The 24672-nt window shown below is 39.4% G+C and overlaps 1 protein-coding gene and 1 long non-coding RNA gene across 8 annotated transcripts in view; one reads left to right on the forward strand and one right to left on the reverse strand.

Moving 5' to 3' along the window:
* The window catches only part of SPATS2L (spermatogenesis associated serine rich 2 like), a 171330-nt gene that overhangs the window by 59508 nt on the left and 87150 nt on the right, over nt 1–24672 (forward strand). For 4 of the 6 annotated variants that reach the window (XM_059928425.1, XM_059928424.1, XM_059928423.1 and 1 more), the window contains exon 3: nt 23532–23592. In XM_059928425.1, coding sequence (XP_059784408.1) covers nt 23554–23592 — 39 coding nt within the window. In that variant the 5' untranslated portion in view covers nt 23532–23553. Of the gene's footprint in view, nt 1–13793; nt 13854–23531; nt 23593–24672 lie in introns of those variants that run through there. The other 2 variants (XM_059928426.1, XM_059928427.1) reach the window with 2 other exon arrangements.
* Nucleotides 11783–14001, reverse strand: LOC132369126 (uncharacterized). Of its 2 annotated transcripts, none has more exons than XR_009504267.1 (3): nt 13851–14001; nt 13410–13551; nt 11783–12441 (listed from the first exon to the last, which is right to left on the reverse strand). It is a non-coding gene; the product is annotated as an uncharacterized LOC132369126 (long non-coding RNA). The 2 variants fall into 2 exon arrangements; XR_009504268.1 differs by having other exon boundaries at nt 13693–14001.

The following is a 24672-nucleotide window of genomic DNA, read 5'->3' on the forward strand; positions in this document are numbered from 1 at the left end:
CTAAATTAAACATGCTTAGATATTTCGTTAATATATTACATGTAATAATCTGAAGTAGTAATTTACTAAGAGTTTGTATAGGTGCAATTAATTTTTCCTAAAATTTGCTCTGTTTCCTGGTAATTATGACTAATTCAAGACTTAAAAATAGACTGAATTTTTTTCAAAAGTTACTTCTTAACCTTACTACGAAGTCTTGCACAATTCAATGTTATTGAAATGATATACCTGCTGGGTTAAAACAGCAGTATCATCAGTATTCTAAGTAAACTCACTACAAATGGATTTTATTTTCTGTTTTTAACTGAAAGTTATCTTGCCCAATGCAGAATTTCTTTTATCTTTGGACAAAACTGTATTTGGCTTAGGTTACAGGCTAATTACCATTAGGGTTCTTTTCCTCTCTCTCCATTACTTTTATGTATTGTTGCTTATTTAGCAATCCATGATGATCTTTGACCTCCTGACTCAGCAAAGCCTGCTTCCAGTCAGGTGGCCATGACCTTGTGTGGGCAGAGCACAGTCTGTTAGCAGCACATCAAGAAAACACCAAAGACAAATGGATTTGTTGTTTCTTTACTGACAAGTTAACTCTGAGCTCAAATCATAACCGGTAAAAATGATTTAAAGACTCAAATACTTGGTACAGAAACCTTGATGAAAATCTATACTTTTCAAGAAAATAAGAGTATATCTTTATTTCATATGGAAGATAAATTGTGGTGGTTTATTTGGGACAGCTTTTGCATTTTATTATAGACTACTTAAACTACTTTGCAAAAAGTAGGTTAAAGAAATTAAGAAAGGAATGCTCATATTTACATGTCCTAGTATTGGAAGTGAATTCCAATTTTTATGCTAAACGTGGGGTATACGGATAAGTAAATTAAAGTTCAAATCCTGAAAGTTACTCATTATGTTGATAATCAACTGAATATTATAAATTTGGCCATATTCTTTTAAAATGTTAATTATTTCCATCGTTAAGGTCAGTGATTCTTAATGGTGGGTGGTAAGGGTCTATTTTATAAACAATGTAGTACTTTTTCTCGTAGCTCTGATTTTTTAAATTACTATCCTTAATTTGATATTTCCAATAGCATTATAGGAAAATAAGAAAGGTTTTCATTATCAAAAGATTGAGAAACCCATTTTAACTAATGTGCAGTTAAGAAAAGGTTGGTCCATGGCATAATTTTTGACAGGCAAGAAACAGAAGGAAAATGAGTTGTTCTCACTGAGCAGAAATCCAGACATTCTTGGGGAGGCAGAAGGGTACATATCTAAAGACCCAAGAAAGGACACACAGTTGGAGAAAGGAAGAAAGAAGGAATACAGTGCCCAGAAGAGTCCTTGTACATAGTAAGCACTCAATAAGTAGTTTTGAGTGAATAAATGAACTTAGACCACCCAACCATATGAAGCAATGATCTAATTTACTTCTGATATAGCATACAAAAGTGACACAAAGGTAGTTAGTAGGAGTGAGGAGAGACTTAAACTCTTTGGGCATCGCTAGAAGTCTTATTCATGTTTAAATGAAGACAAATCTCAGATACCAATTTACCTAACTGACATTTTCATTTTTAGAAAGGTAAAGAAAATGAAGGAAACTTCTATTTAGGGATCAAATTTTAACCAAGAAGAGATTGCTTGGTGAAATAGAAGTGGAAGGAATGTGTATCCATTTATTCAACAAATATTTACTGGATGTCTGCTATGTGCCAAGCACTCGGAAGACTATAGCCGTGATGTCATCTTAGCTTTTGTGATAACCAAGGAGCAGGTTATGTACATACAGCAGACTTTAGGAGGGAAATTTCAAATAGTCAAAGAAGTAGATGTGATTCCATAGTCTGAGACCCTAAAAGAGGAGATGACAAAGGAGATGAGAAACCCAATCCTTAAGTTCAGGTTAGGACCCTTTCTATGTGTTCCCGAGCTCCTCAAAACTCTCTTCTCAAATCCAGTATCAGGCTGGGTCATAATTCCCCTGCGCTCATCTCTATTTAGTCTGAAGCTTTAAGCTTCAAGACAGCGGGGCTGCATGCATCTATCATGTTTATCTTTGTATCCCAGCAAATAGGACAGTCCCTGACACATAGCTTACATATGCCCAATAAATTATGTATACATACACACCCACAATTCATTATATATATAATGAATTAAGCAATAAATAGTGATGAAATTCTGATAATATAATCATGAATATTTTCCCAAATTATCAAAGATAATGTATACACCCACACACACATTCCAAGTCTAACAATTCACAATTTTTTGAATGATTTGAATTAGAGGTTTGAAAGTTCTAAATAATGAGGAAAATAAATGGCTGTGGCTGCAAAGGGCATGCTCAAATTAACTCAAAATATAAAAGACCATTTCAAGAAGAACGCAAGGAGAGGCAAATAACTGAGAATACCAGAGAGAGAGATAATCCCATTAGAATAGTGTCAGGAGGCCTAAAGTCCAGAGTGAGCTGAAGTATGTAAAAAATTCTAAAAACAACAAAAGAGACTTAAAAAGCTGGCAAGGAACAATTCTACAGAAAATGACGGTGACAAAATAAGCCAGACATAGAAAACTGGAATGCTTGTGATGTTCAGTATTGTGCCCATTTTTGCTAATGACATAGTTATAATTTCTGTCAAGACTAGAATACTATTTTTATTGTAGACTTTTTGTTTTACTTTTGTAGAAAAAAGAACAAGAAAGGGATAGGACCTCTGATGAGAAAAACAAAAGACTATTCATCTCTTCTTATTTTTGCCTTTTAATTGAGGATCATGATTTCCCACCTGGTAGGGTAGAACAAAATGTGAACAAGAGGGAATTGAGGCCCACAGCAGCATAACACTAGATCCTTAGCTGTTTGGCATGGATTGGGGTCTCCTGGCCCAGACTGTATCCACAAGCCTGAGAACACTCATGCCTGTGACTGTCCCACTCCAGCCAGCCACAGTGGAGGCATTTCAACGAATGGAAAAGTCCCCAAAAGCCTGGAGACTGACAAAAAAGAGAAAATATAAAATCCCAGCAGAATTCTAAAATTTATTCTGAAACTTTTTGAGAACACTCAGAAAAGAAAGAGGTAATCATTAGGCACCAAAAGGAAGTGAAGCAGGACTAAATGATTTTCCTCTTCAATAGAATAACTAGAATGCAGGATGAAGAAAATGTGGTAGATTCAGTGTGTATAAATTTCATCAAGGTAGTTTTCACAATATCTTATGATTCTATTAGGATTTGATGGAGAAATATGAACTGAATAACAGAATAGTCAAGTGGATTCACAGCTAGGTTTGCATAACCAAACCCAAGGAGTGCTAAAGAATGGGTCCATGTGATCTCAGGGGTGATCTATAGACATCTACTTGTGTTTTTCTCTAGATCTCTCTGTATCAGCGATGTGAATGATGATGAATCTGATGGAGATAATACAAATAAGAGACATCTTTTGAATTCTTAAGTGTCAAACACTTTTCTATTACTCTATGTGTATTCGTTTATTTAATCCTTACAACAAGGAAGCTGCACAGCCTCTTAGATAGCCTCATCCACCAGCAAGAAGGACTACAGGTCTGCAGCCTGTGGAAGGAAAACCACATTCACAGAAAGATAGACAAAATGAAAAGGCAGAGGACTTTGTACCAGATGAAGGAACAAGAGAAAACCTCAGAAAAACAACTAAATGAAGTGGATATAGGCAACCTTCCAGAAAAAGAATTCAGAATAATGATAGTGAAGATGATCCAGGACCTCAGAAAAAGAATGGAGGCAAAGATCAAGAAGATGGAAGAAATGTTTAACAAAGACCTAGAAGAATTAAAGAACAAACACCTAGAAGAATTAAAGAACAAACACCTAGAAGAATTAAAGAACAAACAAACAGAGATGAACAATAACTGAAATGAAAAATACACGAGAAGGAATCAATAGCAGAATAACTGAGGCAGAAGAACGGATGAGAGACCTGGAAGACAGAATGGTGGAATTCACTGCCACGGAACAGAATAAAGAAAAAAGAATGAAAAGAAATGAAGACAGCCTAAGAGACCTCTGGGAAAACATTAAACGCAACAACATTCACATTATAGGGGTCCCAGAAGGAGAAGAGAGAAAGAAAGGATCCAAGAAAATATTTGAAGAGATTATAGTTGAAAACTTCCCTAACACAGGAAAGGAACTAGCCACCCAAGTCCAGGAAGTGCAGAGAGCCCCAGGCAGGATAAACCCAAGGAGAAACACGCCGAGACACATAGTAATCAAACAGGCAAAAATTAAAGCCAAAGAAAAATTATTGAAAGCAACAAGGGAAAAATGACAAATAACAGACAAGGGAACTCCCATAAGGTTAACAGCTGATTTCTCAGTAGAAACTCTACAAGCCAGAAGGGAGTGGGATGATATAATTAAAGTGATGAAAGGGAAGAACCTACAACCAAGATTACTCTACCAGGCAAGGATCTCATTCAGATTTGATGGAGAAATCAAAATTTTTACAGACAAGCAAAAGCTAAGAGAATTCAGTACCACCAAACCAGCTTTAAAACAAATGCTAAAGGAACTTCTCTAAGTGGGAAACACAAGAGAAGAAAAAGACCTACAAAAACGAACCCATAACAATTAAGAAAATGGTAATAGGAACATACATATCGATAATTACCTTAAACGTGAATGGATTAAATGCTCCAACCAAAAGACACAGGCTTGCTGAATGGATACAAAAACAAGACCCATATATATGCTGTCTACAGGAGACCCACTTCAGACCTAGGGACACATACAGACTGAAAGTGAGGGGATGGAAAAAGATATTCCATGCAAATGGAAATCACAAGAAAGCTGGAGTAGCAATACTCATATCAGATAAAATAGACTTTAAAATAAAGGATGTTACAAGAGACAAGGAAAGACACTATGTAATGATCAAGGGATCAATCCAAGAAGAAGATATAACAATTATAAATATATATGCACCCAACATAGGAGCACCTCAATACATAAGGCAACTGCTAACAGCTATAAAAGAGGAAATCGACTGTAACACAATAATAGTGGGGAACTTTAACACCTCACTTACACCAATGGACAGATCATCCAGACAGAAAATTAATAAGGAAACACAAGCTTTAAATGACACAATAGACCAGATAGATTTAATTGATATTTATGGGACATTCCATCCAAAAACAGCAGCCTGTCTTCTCAAGTGCACATGGAACATTCTCCATGATAGATCATATCTTGGGTCACAAATCAAGTCTCAGTAAATTTAAGGAAATTGAAATCATATCAAGCATCTTTTCCGACCACAATGTTATGAGATTAGAAACCAATTATGGGGGAAAAATACATAAAAAACACAAACACATGGAGACTAAATCAAAAAATACCTAGAGACGAATGACAATGAAAACACGACGATCCAAAACCTATGGGATGAAGCAAAAGCAGTTCTAAGAGGAAAGTTTATAGCAATACATGCCTACCTCAAGAAACAAGAAAAATCTCAAATAAACAATCTAACCTTACACCTAAAGGAACTAGAGAAAGAAGAACAAACAAAACCCAAAGTTAGTAGAAGGAAAGAAATCATAAAGATCAGAGCAGAAATAAATGAAATAGAAACAAAGAAAACAGTAGCAAAGATCAATAAAACTAAAAGCTGGATCTTTGAGAAGATAAACAAAATTGATAAACCTTTAGCTAGATTCATCAAGAAAAAGAGGGAGAGGAATCAAATCAATAAAATTAGAAATGAAAAAGGAGAAGTTACAACGGACACCACAGAAATACAAAGCATCCTAAGAGACTACTACAAGCAACTCTGTGCCAATAAAATGGACAACCTGGAAGAAATGGACAAATTCTTAGAAAGGTATAACCTTCCAAGACTGAACCAGGAAGAAACAGAAAATATGAACAGACCAATCACAAGTCATGAAATTGAAACTGTGATTAAAAATCTTCCAACAAACAAAAGTCCAGGACCAGATGGCTTCACAGGTGAATTCTATCAAACATTTAGAGAAGAGCTAACACCTATCCTTCTCAAACTCTTCCAAAAAATTGCAGAGGAAGGAACACTCCGAAACTCATTGTATGAGGCCACCATCACCCTAATATCAAAACCAGACAAAGATACTACAAAAAAAGAAAATTACAGACCAATATGACTGATGAATATAGATGCAAAAATCCTCAAGAAAATACTAGCAAACAGAATCCAACAACACATTAAAAGGATCATACACCATGATCAAGTGGGATTGATCCCAGGGATGCAAGGATTCTTCAATATACGCTAATCAGTCAATGTGATACACCATATTAACAAATTGAAGAATAAAAACCATATGATCATCTCAATAGATGCAGAAAAAGCTTTTGACAAAATTTAACAGCCATTTATGGTAAAAACTCTCCAGAAAGTGGGCATAGAGGGAACCTACCTCAACATAGTAAAGGCCATATACGACAGACCCACAGCAAACATCATTCTCAATGGTGAAAAACTGAAAGCATCTCCTCTAAGGTCAGGAACAAGACAAGGATGTGCACTCTCGCCACTATTATTCAACATAGTTTTGGAAGTCCTAGCCATGGCAATCAGAGAAGAAAAGAAAGAAAAGGAATACAAACTGGAAAAGAAGAAGTAAAACTGTCACTCTTTGCAGATGACATGATACTATACATAGAGAATCCTAAAGATGCCACCAGAAAACTACTAGGGCTAATCAATGAATTTATTAAAGTTGCAGGATACAAAATCAATGCACAGAAATCTCTTGCATTCCTGTATACTAATAACGAAAGATCAGAAAGAGAAATTAAGGAAACAATCCCATTCACTATTGCAACAAAAAGAATAAAATACCTAGGAATAAACCTACCTATGGAGACAAAAGACCTGTATGCAGAAAACTATAAGGCACTGATGAAAGAAATCAAAGATGACACAAGCAGATGGAGAGATACACCATGTTCTTAGATTGGAAGAATCGATATTGTGAAAATTGACTATACTACCCAAAGTAATCTACAGATGCAATCAATACCTATCAAATTGCCAATGGCATTTTTTACAGAACTAGAACAAAAAAATCTTAAAATTTGTATGGAGACACAAAAGACCCCGAATAGCCAAAGCAATCTTGAGGGGAAAAAATGGAGCTCGAAAAATCAGACTCCCTGATTTCAGACTATACTATAAAGCTACAGTCATCAAGACAATATGGTACTGGCACAAAAACAGAAATACAGATCAATGGAACAGGATAGGAAGCCCAGAGATAAACCCACACACCTATGGTCAACTAATCTATGACAAAGGAGGCAAGGATATACAATGGAGAAAAGACAGTCTCTTCAATAAGTGGTGCTGGGAAAACTGGACAGCTACATGTAAAAGAATGCAATTAGAACACTCCCTAACACCATACACAAAAATAAACTCAAAATGGATTAAAGACCTAAATGGAAGACCAGACACTATAAAACTCTTAGAGGAAAACATAGGAAGAACACTCTTTGACATAAATCACAGCAAGATCTTTTTTGATCCACCTCCTAGAGTAATGGAAATAAAAATAAAAGAAACAAATGGGACCTAATCCTTACAACAATCCCTATGCAGTTGCTATATTTATCTACACTTTACAAATGAGTAACACAGAGGGTTGAAGTAACTTCCTCAAGGTCACACCCTTCTTAGGTGGCAGAGCTGACATTCAAGCCCAGACTGTTTAATTAGTGGCATAAGTTACATAAATGATATCCATCAAATTGTGGATGACCAGAGTGAAATGTGTAGCTAAAATTGTAAAGTTATAGATTTGGTATCCAGAAAAAGAAATAAGAAACTCTAATAGACTAGAAAAATTAGCCAAATGAATAAAGATAAAATTGAGTCAAATATAAACTCATACACTTAAGTTCCAAATAAATCAACTGCAAAAGTAAAGATTGGGGAGATGGGACTTACAAATAGATCAAATGAGGAAGTCTTGGGAGTTTCATTTAATATAGGCTCATTATGACTGATGGACAGTGTGATTATCAACAAAATGCAATCTTAGAGCAAAATCTAAAAACATTGTTCTTCTTCCCATTAATAATTTTCCACCCCATTTGACTTTTTTTTTTAACCAAGTCAGCTTTACATTTTTTATTTATTTATTTTTGGCTTTGTTGGGTCTTCGTTTCTGTGCGAGGGCTTTCTCCAGTTGCGGCAAGTGGGGACCACTCTTCATCGCGGTGCGCAGGCCTCTCACTATCGCGGCCTCTCTTGTTGCGGAGCACAGGCTCCAGACGCGCAGGCTCAGTAGTTGTGGCTCACGGGCCTAGTTGCTCCGCGGCATGTGGGATCTTCCCAGACCAGGGCTCGAACCCGTGTCTCCTGCATTGGCAGGCAGATTCTCAACCACTGCGCCACCAGGGAAGCCCAGCTTTACATTTTTTATTCTAATTCTAGGGAATACTAAGGTTTGTAATTTAGAATGAACCCGCTAAATAATTTTCAGACGATTCCCTTTATTTTCATTGAACCAAAATGATGGCAGCAGACTAGTGGAATAAGCACAAGCTTGGGAGTCAGTCCCAGAGGCTGAGTCCCCTCCTTGCTGTTGACTGACTCTGGGACCTTGGCCTTAACGTCTGTACGCCTAGTTCCCTCATCTAGAAAATGGCGATAATAATGCCTACCTTGCAGGAGCATCCTGAGGACTCAGGGAAATAGACATAAAGAGATAAAATCATCCAGCGTGGTGCCCGAGGGGGTTTCATTTGGTTCACTGTTGTAGCCCCATCATGTAGGCCAGTGCCTGGCACAGAGGAGGTGCTCAGAGGTGTTTGCTAAGTGAATACTGAATGAATGAATGAGTGAATAAATGTGTTCAGTAGAGGATAGTTCTTACTAAAGGCGTGGCAGTGTTTTCAGATGTGAGAAGTCTTTGTAAAGCAAGAAACTGATTATTCACAGGTTTCAAGAAGGGGAATGCTTTGTCATAGCTAAATTTACTTTTTCCCATCATGTAGCGTAGCTTCAGGATTTTTTGAAAACTAAAGTAAAACTGTGACCATTAGGTCGTCTTTGTAGTGTTTCTTCAGTCCTTACACCATTCTTCCATGAGGTATCTAGAAAGGTCTCATTCTGCCTAGTCAGATATTGTTTGAAAGCTTGAAATGAAAAATGAAACCAAGTTAAGTCTGGCTGGTAGCCATTCAGAAATAGATTTTTTTTTTTTAAAGTAGATTAATTTTCAAAGAGATTTTTCCTCTTTAAGACTTCCTTGTTTTTAAAGAAGCATTTAGTAAAACAACAGGAATGTCTTTTCAGTGTCTGGTTATCTCTTTTTCAAGACTGAGTTTGGTAAATTACATAATATTAGCTGTTGGTCATCTTCCAGGTAAAAAATAAAACCAAATGAAGTCTTTAATGTAATTTATGAGTTTCTCTCCTAGAGCTAAGTGAAACTCAGCTTCATAGCTTTTATTTGTTTTGGGGCCTTTAATATTAGTCAGATTAAAGCTTATGTTTTTATAAAACTGTAAGGACAAAGAATTATGTTAAAATAGCTAAAAAAACAAAAAAAAAATCTTCAGTGTTTGATTCAGCATGTCAAGAATAACAGAGACTATAGGGTCTGGTTTCAGAACCTTGTAACCAAAAATGACAGTGTGGTGGGATGGGGAGTTGGTGTGGTGTTGGATGAGCAGGAACTCTCGCATTCGCTAAGAGGAGAACGAAAGAAGGATGTTAACTCTTTGCTGTATTATGAACAGGACAAGTGTATAATTGAAACCAAACCATTAACACCTTTTCACATACTGCCTTCTGATGTCATCTAATTACTTACTGCCTGCTAACCTTATCTCCCTCAGGAGCCGATCTTAAAATTACACTGAGTTGCAATTAGTTAACACATTGCACCTAGTCAAGGCACATAGTGGACGCCCAGTAAATATTTGTTGAATGACTTCTGTGCACTATGCAGGTGGGTTTTCTTTCTGATCTCATGCATGACTTACTTGTTTCCACCAGAGAGGTTTCAGTTTTGCTCTTTCTCTTACTGGAAATGCCATTACCATCATTGGCAATACTGCCTCAATGCAGTGCAAAAGAACACCTCCTCCTAGAAGCCTTCTCTGATTAACCCACCTGAACTAAAGCCATCTCACCCATCGAGAAGCCCCTTTTATAAATATGGTTGTAGTCATTTCAGAATGATTTAAGATTCTTATTTCTCTTGGCTCTGACATCTCCCATGCCCCACAATATACATGCATCAAGAATAGGCATTGAGTCTTATTTCCCACAGGGACACACACAGGGACACCCCTGCACATGCAATGTCCACCTATGGAAAGCACACTCAAAGGACGTGTTCTACAGCTAGGTAATGAAATTTTTAACATTAGTGTACAAAACCAGACAACCCTGATTGCTTGTCTCTATCGGTCTGCCAAGAATGGGTATAATGGAATCAAGGCTGTGAGAGATGGATCTTTTTCATCAGACAAGTGATCAAAACCTAATACATTTACACCTCAAAATTGCTTTAAAAGAGATTGGATGACTAACAGAAAGTCTTCCAAAGGGAAATAATATATGGTATTATATTTAATTGAGAGACCTGTACAATATTTGAACTTCTGTACAAAAACCAGTTTCGATTCATTCAATCTTTAGAAAAATGATTTGGAAGAGATTAAACTACATATTGCTATGGCTTATAGACCATCATAAGCCTTTGGTACCTTCCAAACTTCCCCCAATGTGAGTTGAGCCATAGGTCAGGCTGGGACTCAGAGCAAGGTGTATGCTTTCAGGCAGGCCTTTGATTGCTGTAAACTAAAAGGATAAGCAGATAGGTCGTGAGAAGGTTTACAAAGAACCTATAGAGTGCATAAGGGTGTCAACAGCAATAAAAATCCTATCTATAGGTGGAGTTACAGGGTATATATTGGTGAGGTTAGTGGTTAAATGTGTTTAGCTTTGGGTTGGAAACCACTTTTTTCCCCTCATATTCCACAGAAAAGATAAATTTTCGGCCTATCTCTTTCAGACAGAGCATAGGCTTTGGTACAGGGGAACTAGAGGGCTAGCCTAGTGACCTGATTATCCTGAATACAAGGCTCTGAGTTAAGAAATAAAATAAGTAGGAGACGTTGGGGAGGTTACCTGGTTAAAGACATGGGCTACGTGGGGTCCAATACAGGAAGATGTAGAGGGCTTCAGCGCTCATGATTCGACCTTGACTCTGAGAATGACTGAAACACTGCTGGGTTGGACATATGGGGGGAGGAGGAGAAGGAGTGGATTGGAGGGTGTGTAAAGTGATGTGGCTAGAGCAGCATTTGACAATGCTGGTTTTAATGGTGGCATTTAAAATGATACTCCAGTACTAGATGTTGAAACCTGGGGAATAAATTATTGAAGACTCACTGAAACCAAGAAAGGAAAAATAAAATGAGAGGACATTCACTCCTCTTTTTCCACATGTCTTTATTGAACATTTAAAAGGTCAAAGGCACTCTCGTAGGTACTTTGGAAAAGGGAAAGGAGAAGTGGAATTGATCAGAGACAGGCTTTTTAAAAGGAAGAAATTCTTTTTGTGATTCATTAAATCTATTAATATCTCATATATTTGAAGCACTTTAAAAACAGTTATTAATTTCCCCAAAACAGCATATATTTCAGGTGACAAATTTCTATTTTTTTTATTATAGCTAGAAATTGAGATAAAATTCACTAAGGCAGTGAATATGACCTCTAGAATTTTGACCATATCATAAAATGGCCAAAATGAGTTTTATTATCTGTGATTGCGTTAGAATAAATTCAAGGGCATTAAAATCATGTTAATTCTCTCTTTTTATCCATCTTGATACAATTACCTGAAATCAGCACGTAGGAAAGGAGATTTTGTAATTTTTAGGCTGTTCTGTTATTAGCTCTAAGACTTTATTTGAACTTTGTTCTTTCCATGTTATAACTGCTTATTGTCTTCTAAAGACAAGTACCTTAGCTGTGAACTTGGTCACTAGAGCACTGACCACATCTGGTAACCACAAGGCAGGAAACCGTGACCTGGCATGGGTTTCTGAGCCATTCTACAAGGAAGAGGTATTATAGTCTTGGATTCACTTTTGCCTGTGCTGAAATTTGAAGAACATGATAAACAAATGGCCCTGAGGACACTGAGCCCTGGAAGTCTCTATCCCTCTCAGCAGTGCTGCAGTCAGGCCTCAGCCTTGGACTGCCATCCACACCTCTCTAGAATTGCCCTAGGCTTCCCTTAAGGTGGCAGTGTCCATGGTGAGGGAAAGGTGTATCCAGGTGAGGGCAACTTGTGGTCAGAAGGTTGTGTTTCAAGGGCCAGTTCCATCACTGGCTAGATGACCATAACTTCTTCCGCCTTAGTTTCTCACCTGCAAAATGAGGATGGAGGGGAAAGCAACCACATAAGCTATGGAGGAATCGAATGAGATTATTTATTTATATTTATTTTATAGCACGTAATGTGTGCTCAGCACTGTTTTAATCGCTTTACAAATATGAACTCATTTCATCCAAATTACTACCCCATGAGGTAGTTACTATAATCATTCTCAGTTTACCTATGAGGAAATGAAGATGTAGAGAGGTTGAATAACTTGCTCAAATCCCCAGACCAGTAAGAGGCAGAGTTGAGATTCAAACTTGGCAAATTGTAATTACTTATTTTCTATCATAAGAGGATAAGGAAGAATCTGAATAGCAGAAATGGGCAGTGGTTCCTGTTTGCCATCATTTGGGGGCCCAAGATCCTGTGTGGTGGTGACAGAGGCACAGTAATTAATGCAGATGTCTCTGCCACAGGGCTGGCTATAGGGGCTCCCGGGCTAACTGCCTGTGGGTGGTTAGCGAGATGGTGGGTGAGAGGCCTGACCCTAAAGAGAAATAGTGCCTTTCTAAGAACATGTTGAATTTACGAGTTAATTTTTTTTAAGTATCAAACCAGCAAACATAGATAGGACTAAGGTGCCTGTAGGTGGCATAGGCCTGACAGGCCTTCTCCATTCTGCCCCCCAATGGTTATCCCCACTCCCATGCTCCTCACACTAGCTTTTCCCTGGTGAAATTCACCATGAAAACTTCATTCCTTTGGGTGAGGGCATGACCCCTAATAAAATGTATATACCCCTGGACACAGTAGTACATTATTCATTTAGTGTAAAATTAGCCAGCAGATGCCTCTGGTTAGGTCTAGAACCAGGAACAGGTTTTAGAATGGGGAGGGGAGAGAGTAAGGCTCAGGGTGCAGTGCTAGGAATGTTTGCTAATTGATTGATCTGCCTGTACTGGTGTCACTGGAAGATTAGAAGCCCTTAGCTGACTCCCATTCTCAGGAACTGACCTTTGGAACGATGACTTCGGTCCCAGCCCATACTGTCTCTTAGCCTCCGGGGCAGTCCGTGTAAAGTTCGCAAGTTCAGTCTTACAGCTATGCGTTCCCCAAGAGGAGAAGAATGAAGAACTGGGCATTCGCTACCAGGGGCCTGAAGGCAAAAGCACAGGGCAGTTTTACAAAAAGGAAACAAGTATTTTCGAAGTAGGTGAGTCCCTCCGAGCCTCAGGTGGCCTCAGCCACCAGCCCACCCCTCGGCCACACCCAGGATCCTGCTACCTACCCCACCTACCCTACTCCACCTGCCTCGCTGTTGAGATGACTTAACTGGACGCAGTAAAAGCAAGTTGATAAAGGTGGCCAGTTCCGGGACAGGGCTTATCTGTCTATCGAGAAAGGCAGTCAAGACGTGCGCTGGAAGCCCTGATTTGGAACACCAGGACACCTTACCAAGTGAGTCGAGGTGGATTTTGTTGGAAAGGCTTAGGAGCAGTAGTACTGGGTTGGGGGAGGAGGCGTGAGAGGGGCCGGCTGCCTGTAGTTCTCTTCTGCCTCAGTTGCCTGGCACTGCTCTCCCAGCAAACGCCAGTGCCTGTAAGTTAGAACATCACAGACTGTTTTGATTCAGCCAGTGCCAGTGACGGACGTTTCAAGGAAGTAGGAGGGACCTGACTTGCTCTAATACTTTGAGAAAACCATTAAATGTTTACTAGGAGGGTTCTGGCTTAATGAACCAGGAATATTGTGAGTTCCTTAGAACAGAGGTTTTTGAAACCAGAATATCCTCGGGAGAGACGGTGGCTTCCTTTACCAGGTGTTTATTCCATGACAGATGAGCGCGCTTGCCCAGAGTTGGCTGTGAACGTAGAGCTTTTGTTTGCCAGGTTTTGTCAGGATTTCTCTTTGCCAGGCCAGAGCTATAGTGCAGAACCACAGTGCATGTTTTCTTTGGAGATGAATATCAGTGTTTTCCTTCAAAATATGCTGTAAAAACTTTAAAAAAATATACAGCCTCCACTTCCAGCCCACCCCCTCTAACTGCGAGCCCACCTCTAACCCTCTGGTGAGCCCGGTCTCTGGGGTGAGACTGGCTAGCCGGGCAGATCACAGCACCAGCATTGCTCTGCCTCAAGCCTTGAAGCAGGTCAATTCCAAGTCTGATTTCCTGAGTCCACACGCTGATTTCCTTCCCCACCTCCTCTTTTCTGTGTTTTTGCTTGTATATCTGTCTCCATCAGAGGGTTTAAGCTCCTTTGGGGGCAGGAGCCCTGGAGTCAGGAGGTCCAAGTTCAGATCTCAGCTCAGGCACTTACTGGCAGTGTGACTTGAGTAGCTCACCTCTCTGTGCTGGCATTTCTTTTTCTATAAATTGAGGGCTGACATACTCCATAAGGTCTTTATGAGAATTAAATGAGTTCATACTCATTTAATGGAAGGTGCCGGGTATACAGCAAGAGTTGCATAAGTGGTATTTTGTAACCATTGCCAGCATTCCCCATAGAGCCCAGTACATTGTAGGTGTTTAGTAAATGTTCGTCACATACTAATAAAAAACATTGCCCTTTGTGTAGGAATTGCCATAGCTGGTTGAAGAGCTGGGGGAAAAGAAAAAAAAGAAAGAAGGCATGGTATTTCCTTTTCAACATTTGGGGAGTTGGTGTGAGGTAGTTTGGTGCTCAGGGGTGTGAAGGAGAACTGTGCTTAGTCTTTTGTCTAAACCCCTCTGGAGTTTGGGATTTGTTCTGCAGGCGGGCAGTAGGGGATGGTGGGCAAGGCGGTGTGATCTGTGGGGAGAGAGCCTATTATGGCATGCTTGGAGAGAGTGGAATTTATTCTTCCGAACCTTGTAACGCTGGCCACTTCACCTTTCCCGAGGCATCTCTGAGGATAGGCCTGTTTTAAAGACTTGAGCTGACATCATCGCATCTTAAAAGAACTGAGCATAATTGAATTGCTGATACAAGTGGGTACTTGCCTCGGCCCCGGGTCACCCACATCTCTATGGAAACACATGTTTGCTTGAAAGCCCAGCAATCAGAGGCAGAGCCTCCCAGGAGCCAACATGGGGTCACTTTTAGAAAAAGGCATTTATTTATATTCTCGAGCTGTCAGAGACCTATGCAATGAAATAATTTCAAATTAAATAGAGAAATCAGGCCGCAGATGAATGCTAATAGAGCCTGCCATGCGCCCTCCCCCTGTGCTCGCGGTGCCTGAGATCTGCACGTTTATTTTAGCTGTCCTTTGCCCTTTTCCGCCCATTTGCATTCTGCTGCCTTGGGGAGGTGGTTTGGCACTTTATGCAAAAATGGTTAATCTTCATTCATACTCGTGTGCCGGTTCTAAAATGGAAAATGCAAAGCCGGGCCTGCCGTAAAGTGTGCGGTGTGCTCTTCCCGGCCGACTCTGTGTGTGCAGCGTGTCCAAGGGTGCACAGTCCGGATGACTCTGCTTCCTACACAAGCACTCGGGGCTGTTGAGTAAAGACATTCTCTCATAAAGGTCTGAAACTTGCATCAGCACATCTTGCCCTAGATGTGCTCAAGTGATATCCTAAGTGATTGGAAGCTTTTATCTGCCTCTGGAAGCAGGATTTTTCAAGCAAGTATTGACTGTTAATGACCTGTTTAAAGAAAACATTCAATTTTCTTTCTTCCCCCCACAAAGAACTTAGTAGGCAGTGACATTTCTAAACCAAAGGCTAACGCTGCTTTTCAAAAGGGGCAGAGACAGGGCTTTTAAATGTGAAATTTTTTTCCCTGACATTTGCCCTTAAAATGCTTTTCAATGAAGTTGTTCTAACAGTGGGTTTAGTACACTGAAGTGTCTTTGAATAAAAATCAACCTTGAGATTTTTTTTTCCCCCTTCAAATTAAACAAAAAAGTTTAGGTAAGAGTCTTCATATGAAATTCATATTTCAGTCACTATTCTCTGTTTCATTGTTTATGAGTCTTCATTCCCAATAATTAAAGCAACTTTCCTCCAAGGAGCAAGGCACTGCACAAGAACCTTTATTAAACTGTGGGAATTAAACCACAGAAGAAAGAGCTAAAGTACTTAGATTACGAGAGACCTCAGTAATTACAAGACCAGGTAAGGAACAGTTAAGGGAGGAGTGAAAGGGAAGAGGACACAAAATGGAAGACAGAGAAGATTAGGCAATGGAAGAGTTAAGCAACAGAAAACCTATATAACGTTATTGATACATTTAGGCAAAGTCCCAGTTTTATAGAAGGAGCACTGTTTCCCTCTCCAGCTGGCATGTAAGTGCCCTTGACTGTGCTTAGGGGACTGGACAGTTAGTCCTTGACCATTATAAAGGTGATCTTTACAGAGAAATAGCCTAGTACATGGGACACAGCACCCACGTCTTTTTTTTTTTTTTTTAAGGTGAATTTTCAGCTTTCAGCTACCCTAGCTACTAAGTGCTTGCATCACCCCCAGGGCCCTTACAGACTTGAATACCTGAGAGCTGAAAAGGACCACAGAGGTCCTGTGCTCTGACGGCTAGAGAAGATGCCACCCCAAAATACGGCAGTGGTGGTTCAGGACATGGTACCCCAAATATGCCGCTTTGGCGTATTGATTATTGTGAGGTGTGGGCACTTGAAAAACAGCAAATGCAGGAAGAGGCTTTCTCTGAACTCCCCTTTTCTGCTTAAAGACAGATCGTCCAAAAGGAGTTCAGTTGTCATAAATTCCCTCCCCGGGAGTTTCACCAACCAGGGAGGATGTTGACTTCCTTCACAGGAGGGGAGACTAGAGAATGGACACCACACTCAGCAGACTTTGTCACAAGCTACCATACCTCCATCTGTTCTTCTAAGGGCTCATTCGTCTTTCCTAAAAGTCATTTACTCTCCCCTCTGCTTTTCCTGTTAAGATGGTATTTAATCCTGAATTCTAGGCCACCTCGGGGGAGTTCTTCATTTTTCCCTGAGTATCTCCCATGTGTATGTGAGATATACATGTTAATAAACATCTGTTTGTTTTTCACGTATTCATCTTTTATTGCAGGGGTCCCAGCTAAGAACTCAAAGGGTAGAGGGAAACTTATTTTTCTTCCCCTACAACTCCAATCTCTTTTTCTGCAACTGAATACCTGAGGCCCTCATGCTATACTCTGACAATCTAGAACCTTTACTCAGATGTTCCATCAGGACAAATGGTGGCCCACATAGACAGATAGACAGATGTGCAGGCTTCCCCAAGCTCTCTGTCAAAATTTCCCTGTCCTGTTTCCCATTCTCTCAGAGCACCACTCTCAGCTAAGAGCCAAATGATGGCAGTAGAGAATGAAATAAATTAATGTGTGAAATTGCACCTTCTTCCAGAGGTGGTAGTAATCCATAAGCTGAGTAAAAATGTACACATCTCTTAAGAAGTTTCCCCAGGTTAGGAGTTGGTTCTCTGGGAGACTGTGGGACGCTCTGTTTTGACGGAGAGGCTTTTTGCTGCTTCTCCAATCACATCGCATAATTGACTTCCTCCCCGCAAGATCAGTCCCGATTCTTCCTCTCTGAGGCAGCCGTGAGAAAATGTCTCAGGATCTATGTGATCACAACACTGTCTAGGCTGTACCAAAATCAAATACAGAGACACTTTAATTACTTTAACTTAGAAAGATGGAGTAGTTAAACATTAGACCCTGGAATGTCGTGGAGCCTCTGGGCAACATTGCAGAACCAGGAAAGCAGCTTGTTGGTCAAGGGCCCACTAGATGAAGCTTCTAACATTCTCATCTGAGGCAGAAGCCGCAGGAAAACAGCCATCTCTTTATAACAGGTACATTCCCTCCCATTCCTGTGAGAGTCTAGTGCTTTGCTCTGCAGTCTGTGTGCCCTGCGAATGTACAAAGCATACATCACATGCCTGCCCGGATGGAGAAGGCAGCGCCTGGGACCGGTTTTATTCTCCTTGCAGAGTTCTTACTGCAATTCATATACAGTGAGCCCCATGACTTGTTTATGATGCTTTTGAGGTGTTATCAGCACAATGGCTCTGGGCTCCAGAGCTTCAGACTGCCTGGGGTTGAGTCCTGGCCCTGCCACTTACTGTGGGACCCTGGGTTGGTTACTGAATCTCTGTGCCTCAGCTTTCACGTGTATGAAATGAAGATAATCACAGTTTCTACTTTATGGGGGTATGAGGGTTAAATGGATAAATATGTGTCAAGCACTTAGCAGAGTGCCTGGCACAATCTAAGTGCTCCATATTATTATTGTTATTAATATGTTGGTGAAAAGACCATTCCCTAAAGAAACTAGCTCCCCACCCATTTATCTATCCAGGCATCTGGAGAATCTGTTTGTTGCGTGTGGTGATTGGGATCAAGGAAGTGGCCCATTCTTAATATTCCCAGGCCAGAGACTATAAAGCAGTGGTTCTCACAGTTTGGTTTGCGTGGGTCTGAATGCCCTGGAGGGCGGGTTAGAGCACTGACTGCTGTGCCCCCCTCCCAGAGCTTCCGATCCAGTCCTTCTGGAGAGGGGCAGAGAATTTACATTTCTTACAAGTTCCCAGATGCTGCTGTTGCTGCTTCTCTGGTAATCCCACTTTAAGAGCCACTGCTCTAGCACAGCAGTTTCCAGTAGAAGTATGATGTAAGCAACATAGGCCATTTAAAATTTTCTAGTAGTAACATTAAAAAAGTAAAAAGAAATGGGTGAAGTTAATTTTAATGTTATATTTTATTTAACTCAACATGTCAAATATTATCATTTCAACACACAATTGACATAAAAATCTATTGAGACAGTTTACATTCCTTTTCTGTAGCAAGCCTTTGAAATCCAGGATGTATTTTACGCTCCCAGGACATTCTGGTTCAGACCAGCCGCATTCAAATCTGACTTTGCAAGAAAATGACCCGAGGAAGTTTCTTTTATCTGGCCTCCATCTCCCCCCCCATACCAACTGGCATTCTCTATTTTTATGTTTTTTATATATCATGGGAAAACGACCTTGAAAAAAATTGTTAAAATCATTATTTTAAATTTTTTCTTATGTATTTCCTCTGGCTCTCTGACTTCTTTTCAAGAAAAGTGATATGACACCTGAGAACAGGAAAGGCAGTCTAAGAGCAATAATAGGTTTCAGAGAAACAAAAGTGAAACTTTATTACTGTCTACATAGTGAAACAGGAGGGAAAATGGAGATTGGTAAATCAGAAAGCAACTGGCATTTCAATATACTGTTTTAACTTTTTATATTTTATATGATTGCATGAGAAATATAAACATATACATATCTTTTTTAAACTCCAAGTTTGGTAGTTGATCAGATTGTGGTACATATTAAACTTCTCTGAATTGTATTAATTAGAAATACTGAAACAAATGTATGTGCCGGAATTTGCACTATTCAGGTGTATTTTTCATAAAGAATATTTCTCTTTTTTACAAACTAATAGATTTTCTGACTAGCATTAATACATATTAAGATCTTTGCATAAGTAAGTTCAGTTTGATGGTAACTATAGTTGTGGATTATTAATTTTACACTGGAGATGTGTATAGATGATATATTGGTGATAAATGGTGAAATGCTTTTCTTTGGGACTGACATCTTTCCTAATAAGTTTTTGACTATGGAACATATATCTAAACTGAGGTGAGAGATCAATCTGAGATTTCATAAATAAAATTTCAGTCAACAGTTTCCTTGATCTTTATTTTTCTCTAGGATATATGTAAAACTTAGTTGATGTATATGTATATTTGTAATGTTATTACTGAAAACTGAGGTGTAATTATAGGGAAAAAATTTCAAACAATACCTAAGCTATTAAAATGTTGCACCAATATCAGGACTTGTATTTCTGGCTTTCTTCATTTTCTATTGATTATTTATATGCATGGGACATGTATGTGTGGATTTGAATAGTTAGGCCCCAGTAATTGGTCTGTTCTAAGAAGAATTGTAGTGATAATAGGAATTAGAAACCAGGTTCTTCCCCAAGAGGTCAGAGATCGTTGTACCTTTCTTATGGACTTAAAGCTCTCGAGATCAAGCTATGTTAGAGATAGACCATCAAGCATGGTGACCAAGCATGATGAGAAGGAAATAGGAGGTCCGTTGGCTCCAAACATGTCAACTCACTCACAGCATCAAAGGCTTCTCGGGTTAACCCAGGGGGTCTGCAACTTTGAGGGATGGAGTTTCAAGTTGCTGAACTCTGGGCCTGTCATTTAGGAGGAGGTGACAATATATTGTTTCTTAGAGGAAAAGTTCCTTAACTATTTAAGTTAAGCAGTTAAGATTCAGATTAAGTGGATCTGGCTGTCCCGATATAGTTCATAGCAGAGAACAGAATCCCAGAAGAATAGGGGCACAGCACAGTTTCAGTTTCCTAGAGGCGAGGGAGTCAGAGGAAAGGTAATGGGCATGTGATGCCATGCCAGGGCGAGGTGTGCTTCTGAATATTCTGGAAGGGCTAGTGCCAATCTGAGGTGTGGACACTCAGGAAGGGCCTTTGACACTGAAGGTCAACCTTGTCCCTGTTGTTTCTCCTTATCAATAGAACCCAATTTAACTATCTAGCCACTTAAATTCTTAATTCTTAAGGCAAATCAGATTTATTTTCTATTTATATTGAAATCTTTCATTTAGTTTCCATAACTGGAGCTGTAGCTGATTTCCCAATCTCTCTGTTACATACCAGCCAGCGGAAAGCCTTGATGTGCAAAGGCCATAGGAATCCAGTTGGAAGGAATTGCCTGTAGAGATAGCACACAGGGGGGAAAAAAAGAGTAAAATGGACAAAGAAGAGCTCCCTACAAATTATTTTTATCTTATCTTCCCATCTGAGAAACGTGTAATAGCCCCATTCTACTCTCACAGCCAGCCTTTTCCTTCCACAAAAAAAATAATATTGTAATCAATCTTACTGGCATCACAACCAAAGAAGAGTCTTCCTTGACTTAGACGCCAAAGCAATGAGAAAGGGAGTTGCCAAGGAAATATATATATTCCTATGAATCTAGCTCACCATTCAGTTACTGCCACTTACTCAGATCTCAGAAATTTTCTGTCCTCTGTGGAATTCCTCCCTGATTTCTCTATAGATTATAACACTCCAGCTTTAGAAAATGCTGCACACCCAAATCCTAGACATCAAAGCAAAACAAAAACAAAACGCTTTTTCTATCAGATTTCACACATCTATAATGGCAGGAGTAGATGTGTCCAGAAGATGTAGCTAATCCAGTCTAATGAGAGGAATTGTGCCTCAGATCCATCTTAACAAATTGCCCCAAGTGCTGCTGTCTCCTTTGAGCCTTCCTCACTCCATAGCTGCAGCCTGTGTCTCTTTCTCTGTCTTCCCCATCCTCATTCTCTCACACACGTACATACACTGTCACATGTAGAAAAATCTATGTATATGCAGTGTATGTTTACATAATGCCAGAACTTCCATTTGAATAAGAAAATCAACCATTCAAATGTCTTCAGATATCATACTTATAGACTATCTTGCAGGCATTATGATGACTGATCAAAGGTTTCACATCTATGGCTTGTAAACAAAAACATCTGATTATTTGTCCTTATACTTCACATACCATCTCTAGTCACTGTTATGGATAATCAGAAAATAATCCTAATGTCTTTTACTAGTAACTCTCAGGGGCAAGAATAATGAGAATGAAATTCAGACATTATTTGCCAGCTAGCATTATTTACTTTCTCCCTTATGCCAAGGCAGAGGATATAGAATTTACCATTGGGAAGAGTTATTTAAATGGAAGGTGTGTCCAGTGGGATGGGCACTCTTTGCAGAGTATATGGGAAGGAGCTGTCTTACTGGGGGTTGAGTATGCAGGGTCTCCCCTACCACCGTGCCCAAATGCATGTATCAGCGGCAATGTCATTTGGAAACTTGTAAAAATAAAATTGTACTGTTTCTAATATTTAATAATATAGTAGATAATAGTATATGGACTCCTATTTGAGTGGTAATAGAGTTAAGATTACATATTGCCAAGCTGTCATCCTAAATCAACAAAAGGTAATGGATCTGAATTTATGCTTTATTTAAGACCTAGGCTTAAAAGAAAACGGTGGGGAGAAATCAGAGAATTTTTGCAAGTTATCCCTGAAATGTATCAATTCTAGATACACTCTTTGTAGCCAAAGTCAAAAAGGATATAAGAAAGAGTTTCAGTGGTTCTTGATTGACAAAAAGCATTAAACATGCAAATAGGTAATATATTGATATCTCGGCCTGTCTAGCTGCTAACTTCTGAACCAATCTGTTTGCCCATTGTAAGTCATTTATGCTCTATTTCAAAAAGAGATTGAAGCTATTAAAGACTTAAGGTGTAGGTTCTATAATAATGGTAAAAGATTTAGACCAGATGAGAAGAAGAAAAACACCACAGCTTGATATTAAGAATACAGATCTTCTCATAGTGGGCTACTTTTCAAAGAAGATTGGACACCAAAGGCCAAAAACCTAAAGAATTTAGGAAAACAGAAGGGTTATGAGCAGTTTTAAGAGTACATTTGAGACTACAGATCATGAATTTATGGTCATTAAAAATATGATACAGGTATATATGTGTTGATCTGGAAGAATGTTCATGTATTGATAAGTGAAAACACAAGTTTAAAAACTATTATGTGTTTCTTATGTTTTAATCTGGAGCCATTTCTCTTGTTTCTTCCTGGAGTGTTTTGGTGTAGTTACATACATGCAGGAAAGACTCAATCAATGTTTGCTATATTGACTAGAGACTAATAAAAACATTGAAACAGTAAAGATTGTGATGACAATGCTTAGTTAAAATAGGTACACTTTTCCTCCTCTCACCGCTTTTGACCACCTTTCTTTTACATAATAAGAAACACAGGTTAGGTGCATACCCATCTGTGTTTGTCATTTTCCATGTTGGTACAGTATGAATAAAATATTTTACATTGTTGTCTGGAGTTATCACAACATGCCTTTAGAGCATATCTAAGACAAGTGCTTAGCTTGAAAGTATTTTTATATTCTAAGTTGGTATTTATGATTATGGCTGAATGAAATTGTTTACTATAGTGGAAGAGAGCATAAAAATAACACATTGAGAAATCAATTTTAAAACTTTAAAGGTAATCATTTTTTTTTTTCCCCTTCTTGGTAGGGCTTATTCCACTAGAAGCAAGATGGCTGAGCTCAATACTCATGTGAATGTCAAGGAAAAGGTAAGATATAGTTATATATTGGCTTGCAGTATCCAAACTGGATACTGTAGTCTCTAGCTAGTAAAAACTCAGTTATAATGGAAGAAGGGAAAAATGGTTTGGGAGACTACCTAGTAAGCTTGACACACGAGAAAACCATTCCACAGAATCATAAGTAGCATTTACTAAGTGGGTGTTCCGCATATTATATTCATTTTCTCATTTAGTCTTCACTATAACGCCATGTAGTTATTTTCATTTTACAGAGGATGGAATTGAGACACAGAGAAGGTAAGTACTTTGCCTGAGGTCACATAGCTAGCAGGCAACAGAGCTGGGATTTGAAGCCATCAGTGCTGTTCTACAGTTCATACCCTTAACCACCATGCTGAGTTCCATCTAAGAGCGGGGGTATCATGCTGCATCTCCAGAAACAGCCTCGTAGAGATATCCAAAGCGTTCCCTAGTGGTCGGGCTGGGTAGCCTTTACAGTTTCTTTCGACGCTGAGGGTTCATGACTCTGAAAATCCCCCCTCCTCATTATTTGTTGGAGGCTGATTGTACTTCAGAGCCCTTCCAAGTCTTGTCCTCCCCTGTGAATTTTCTCCGCTTAGGGTCACAACCCCTCCCTTGCCATATATGCTCCCTTGCACTGTTAGCTCTTAAATGATCATACACTGTAGATCCCATGAGACCAGGGAGTTAAATTTGTCCAGACCACTCGTCTGGCACCAGGGGAGCTGAGGCCCTAGAAGGGGTTTGTCCATGGTCACACAGCAAAGTGAAAGAGCCTCACCTGGAACTCACTCCATTCTTCCCCAGGGCCACCTCCCACCTCCATTAGGCTAACTGCTTGAGGGCTGGAGTTTGTCTTTCATCTCTTTCTATCCCCACAGTGCCTAAAACCCTGAGTGAAGGATGAAAGAAGTAACATTACTGGAATCCTCAGTAATTTTTCTTTCCTTTAGCCAAGATGTATCAGACTCCTGTTTCGTCCCAAACACTGTTCTGGATGCCGACGATGCGGCACTGAGCGTGTAGATGAGCTTCCTGCTCCCGTGGAGCTTGTTTTTTAAGGCAGGGAAACAGAAAGTAAACACA

This window comes from Balaenoptera ricei, chromosome 7 (genome assembly GCF_028023285.1).
Source record: "Balaenoptera ricei isolate mBalRic1 chromosome 7, mBalRic1.hap2, whole genome shotgun sequence".
NCBI lineage: Eukaryota > Metazoa > Chordata > Mammalia > Artiodactyla > Balaenopteridae > Balaenoptera > Balaenoptera ricei.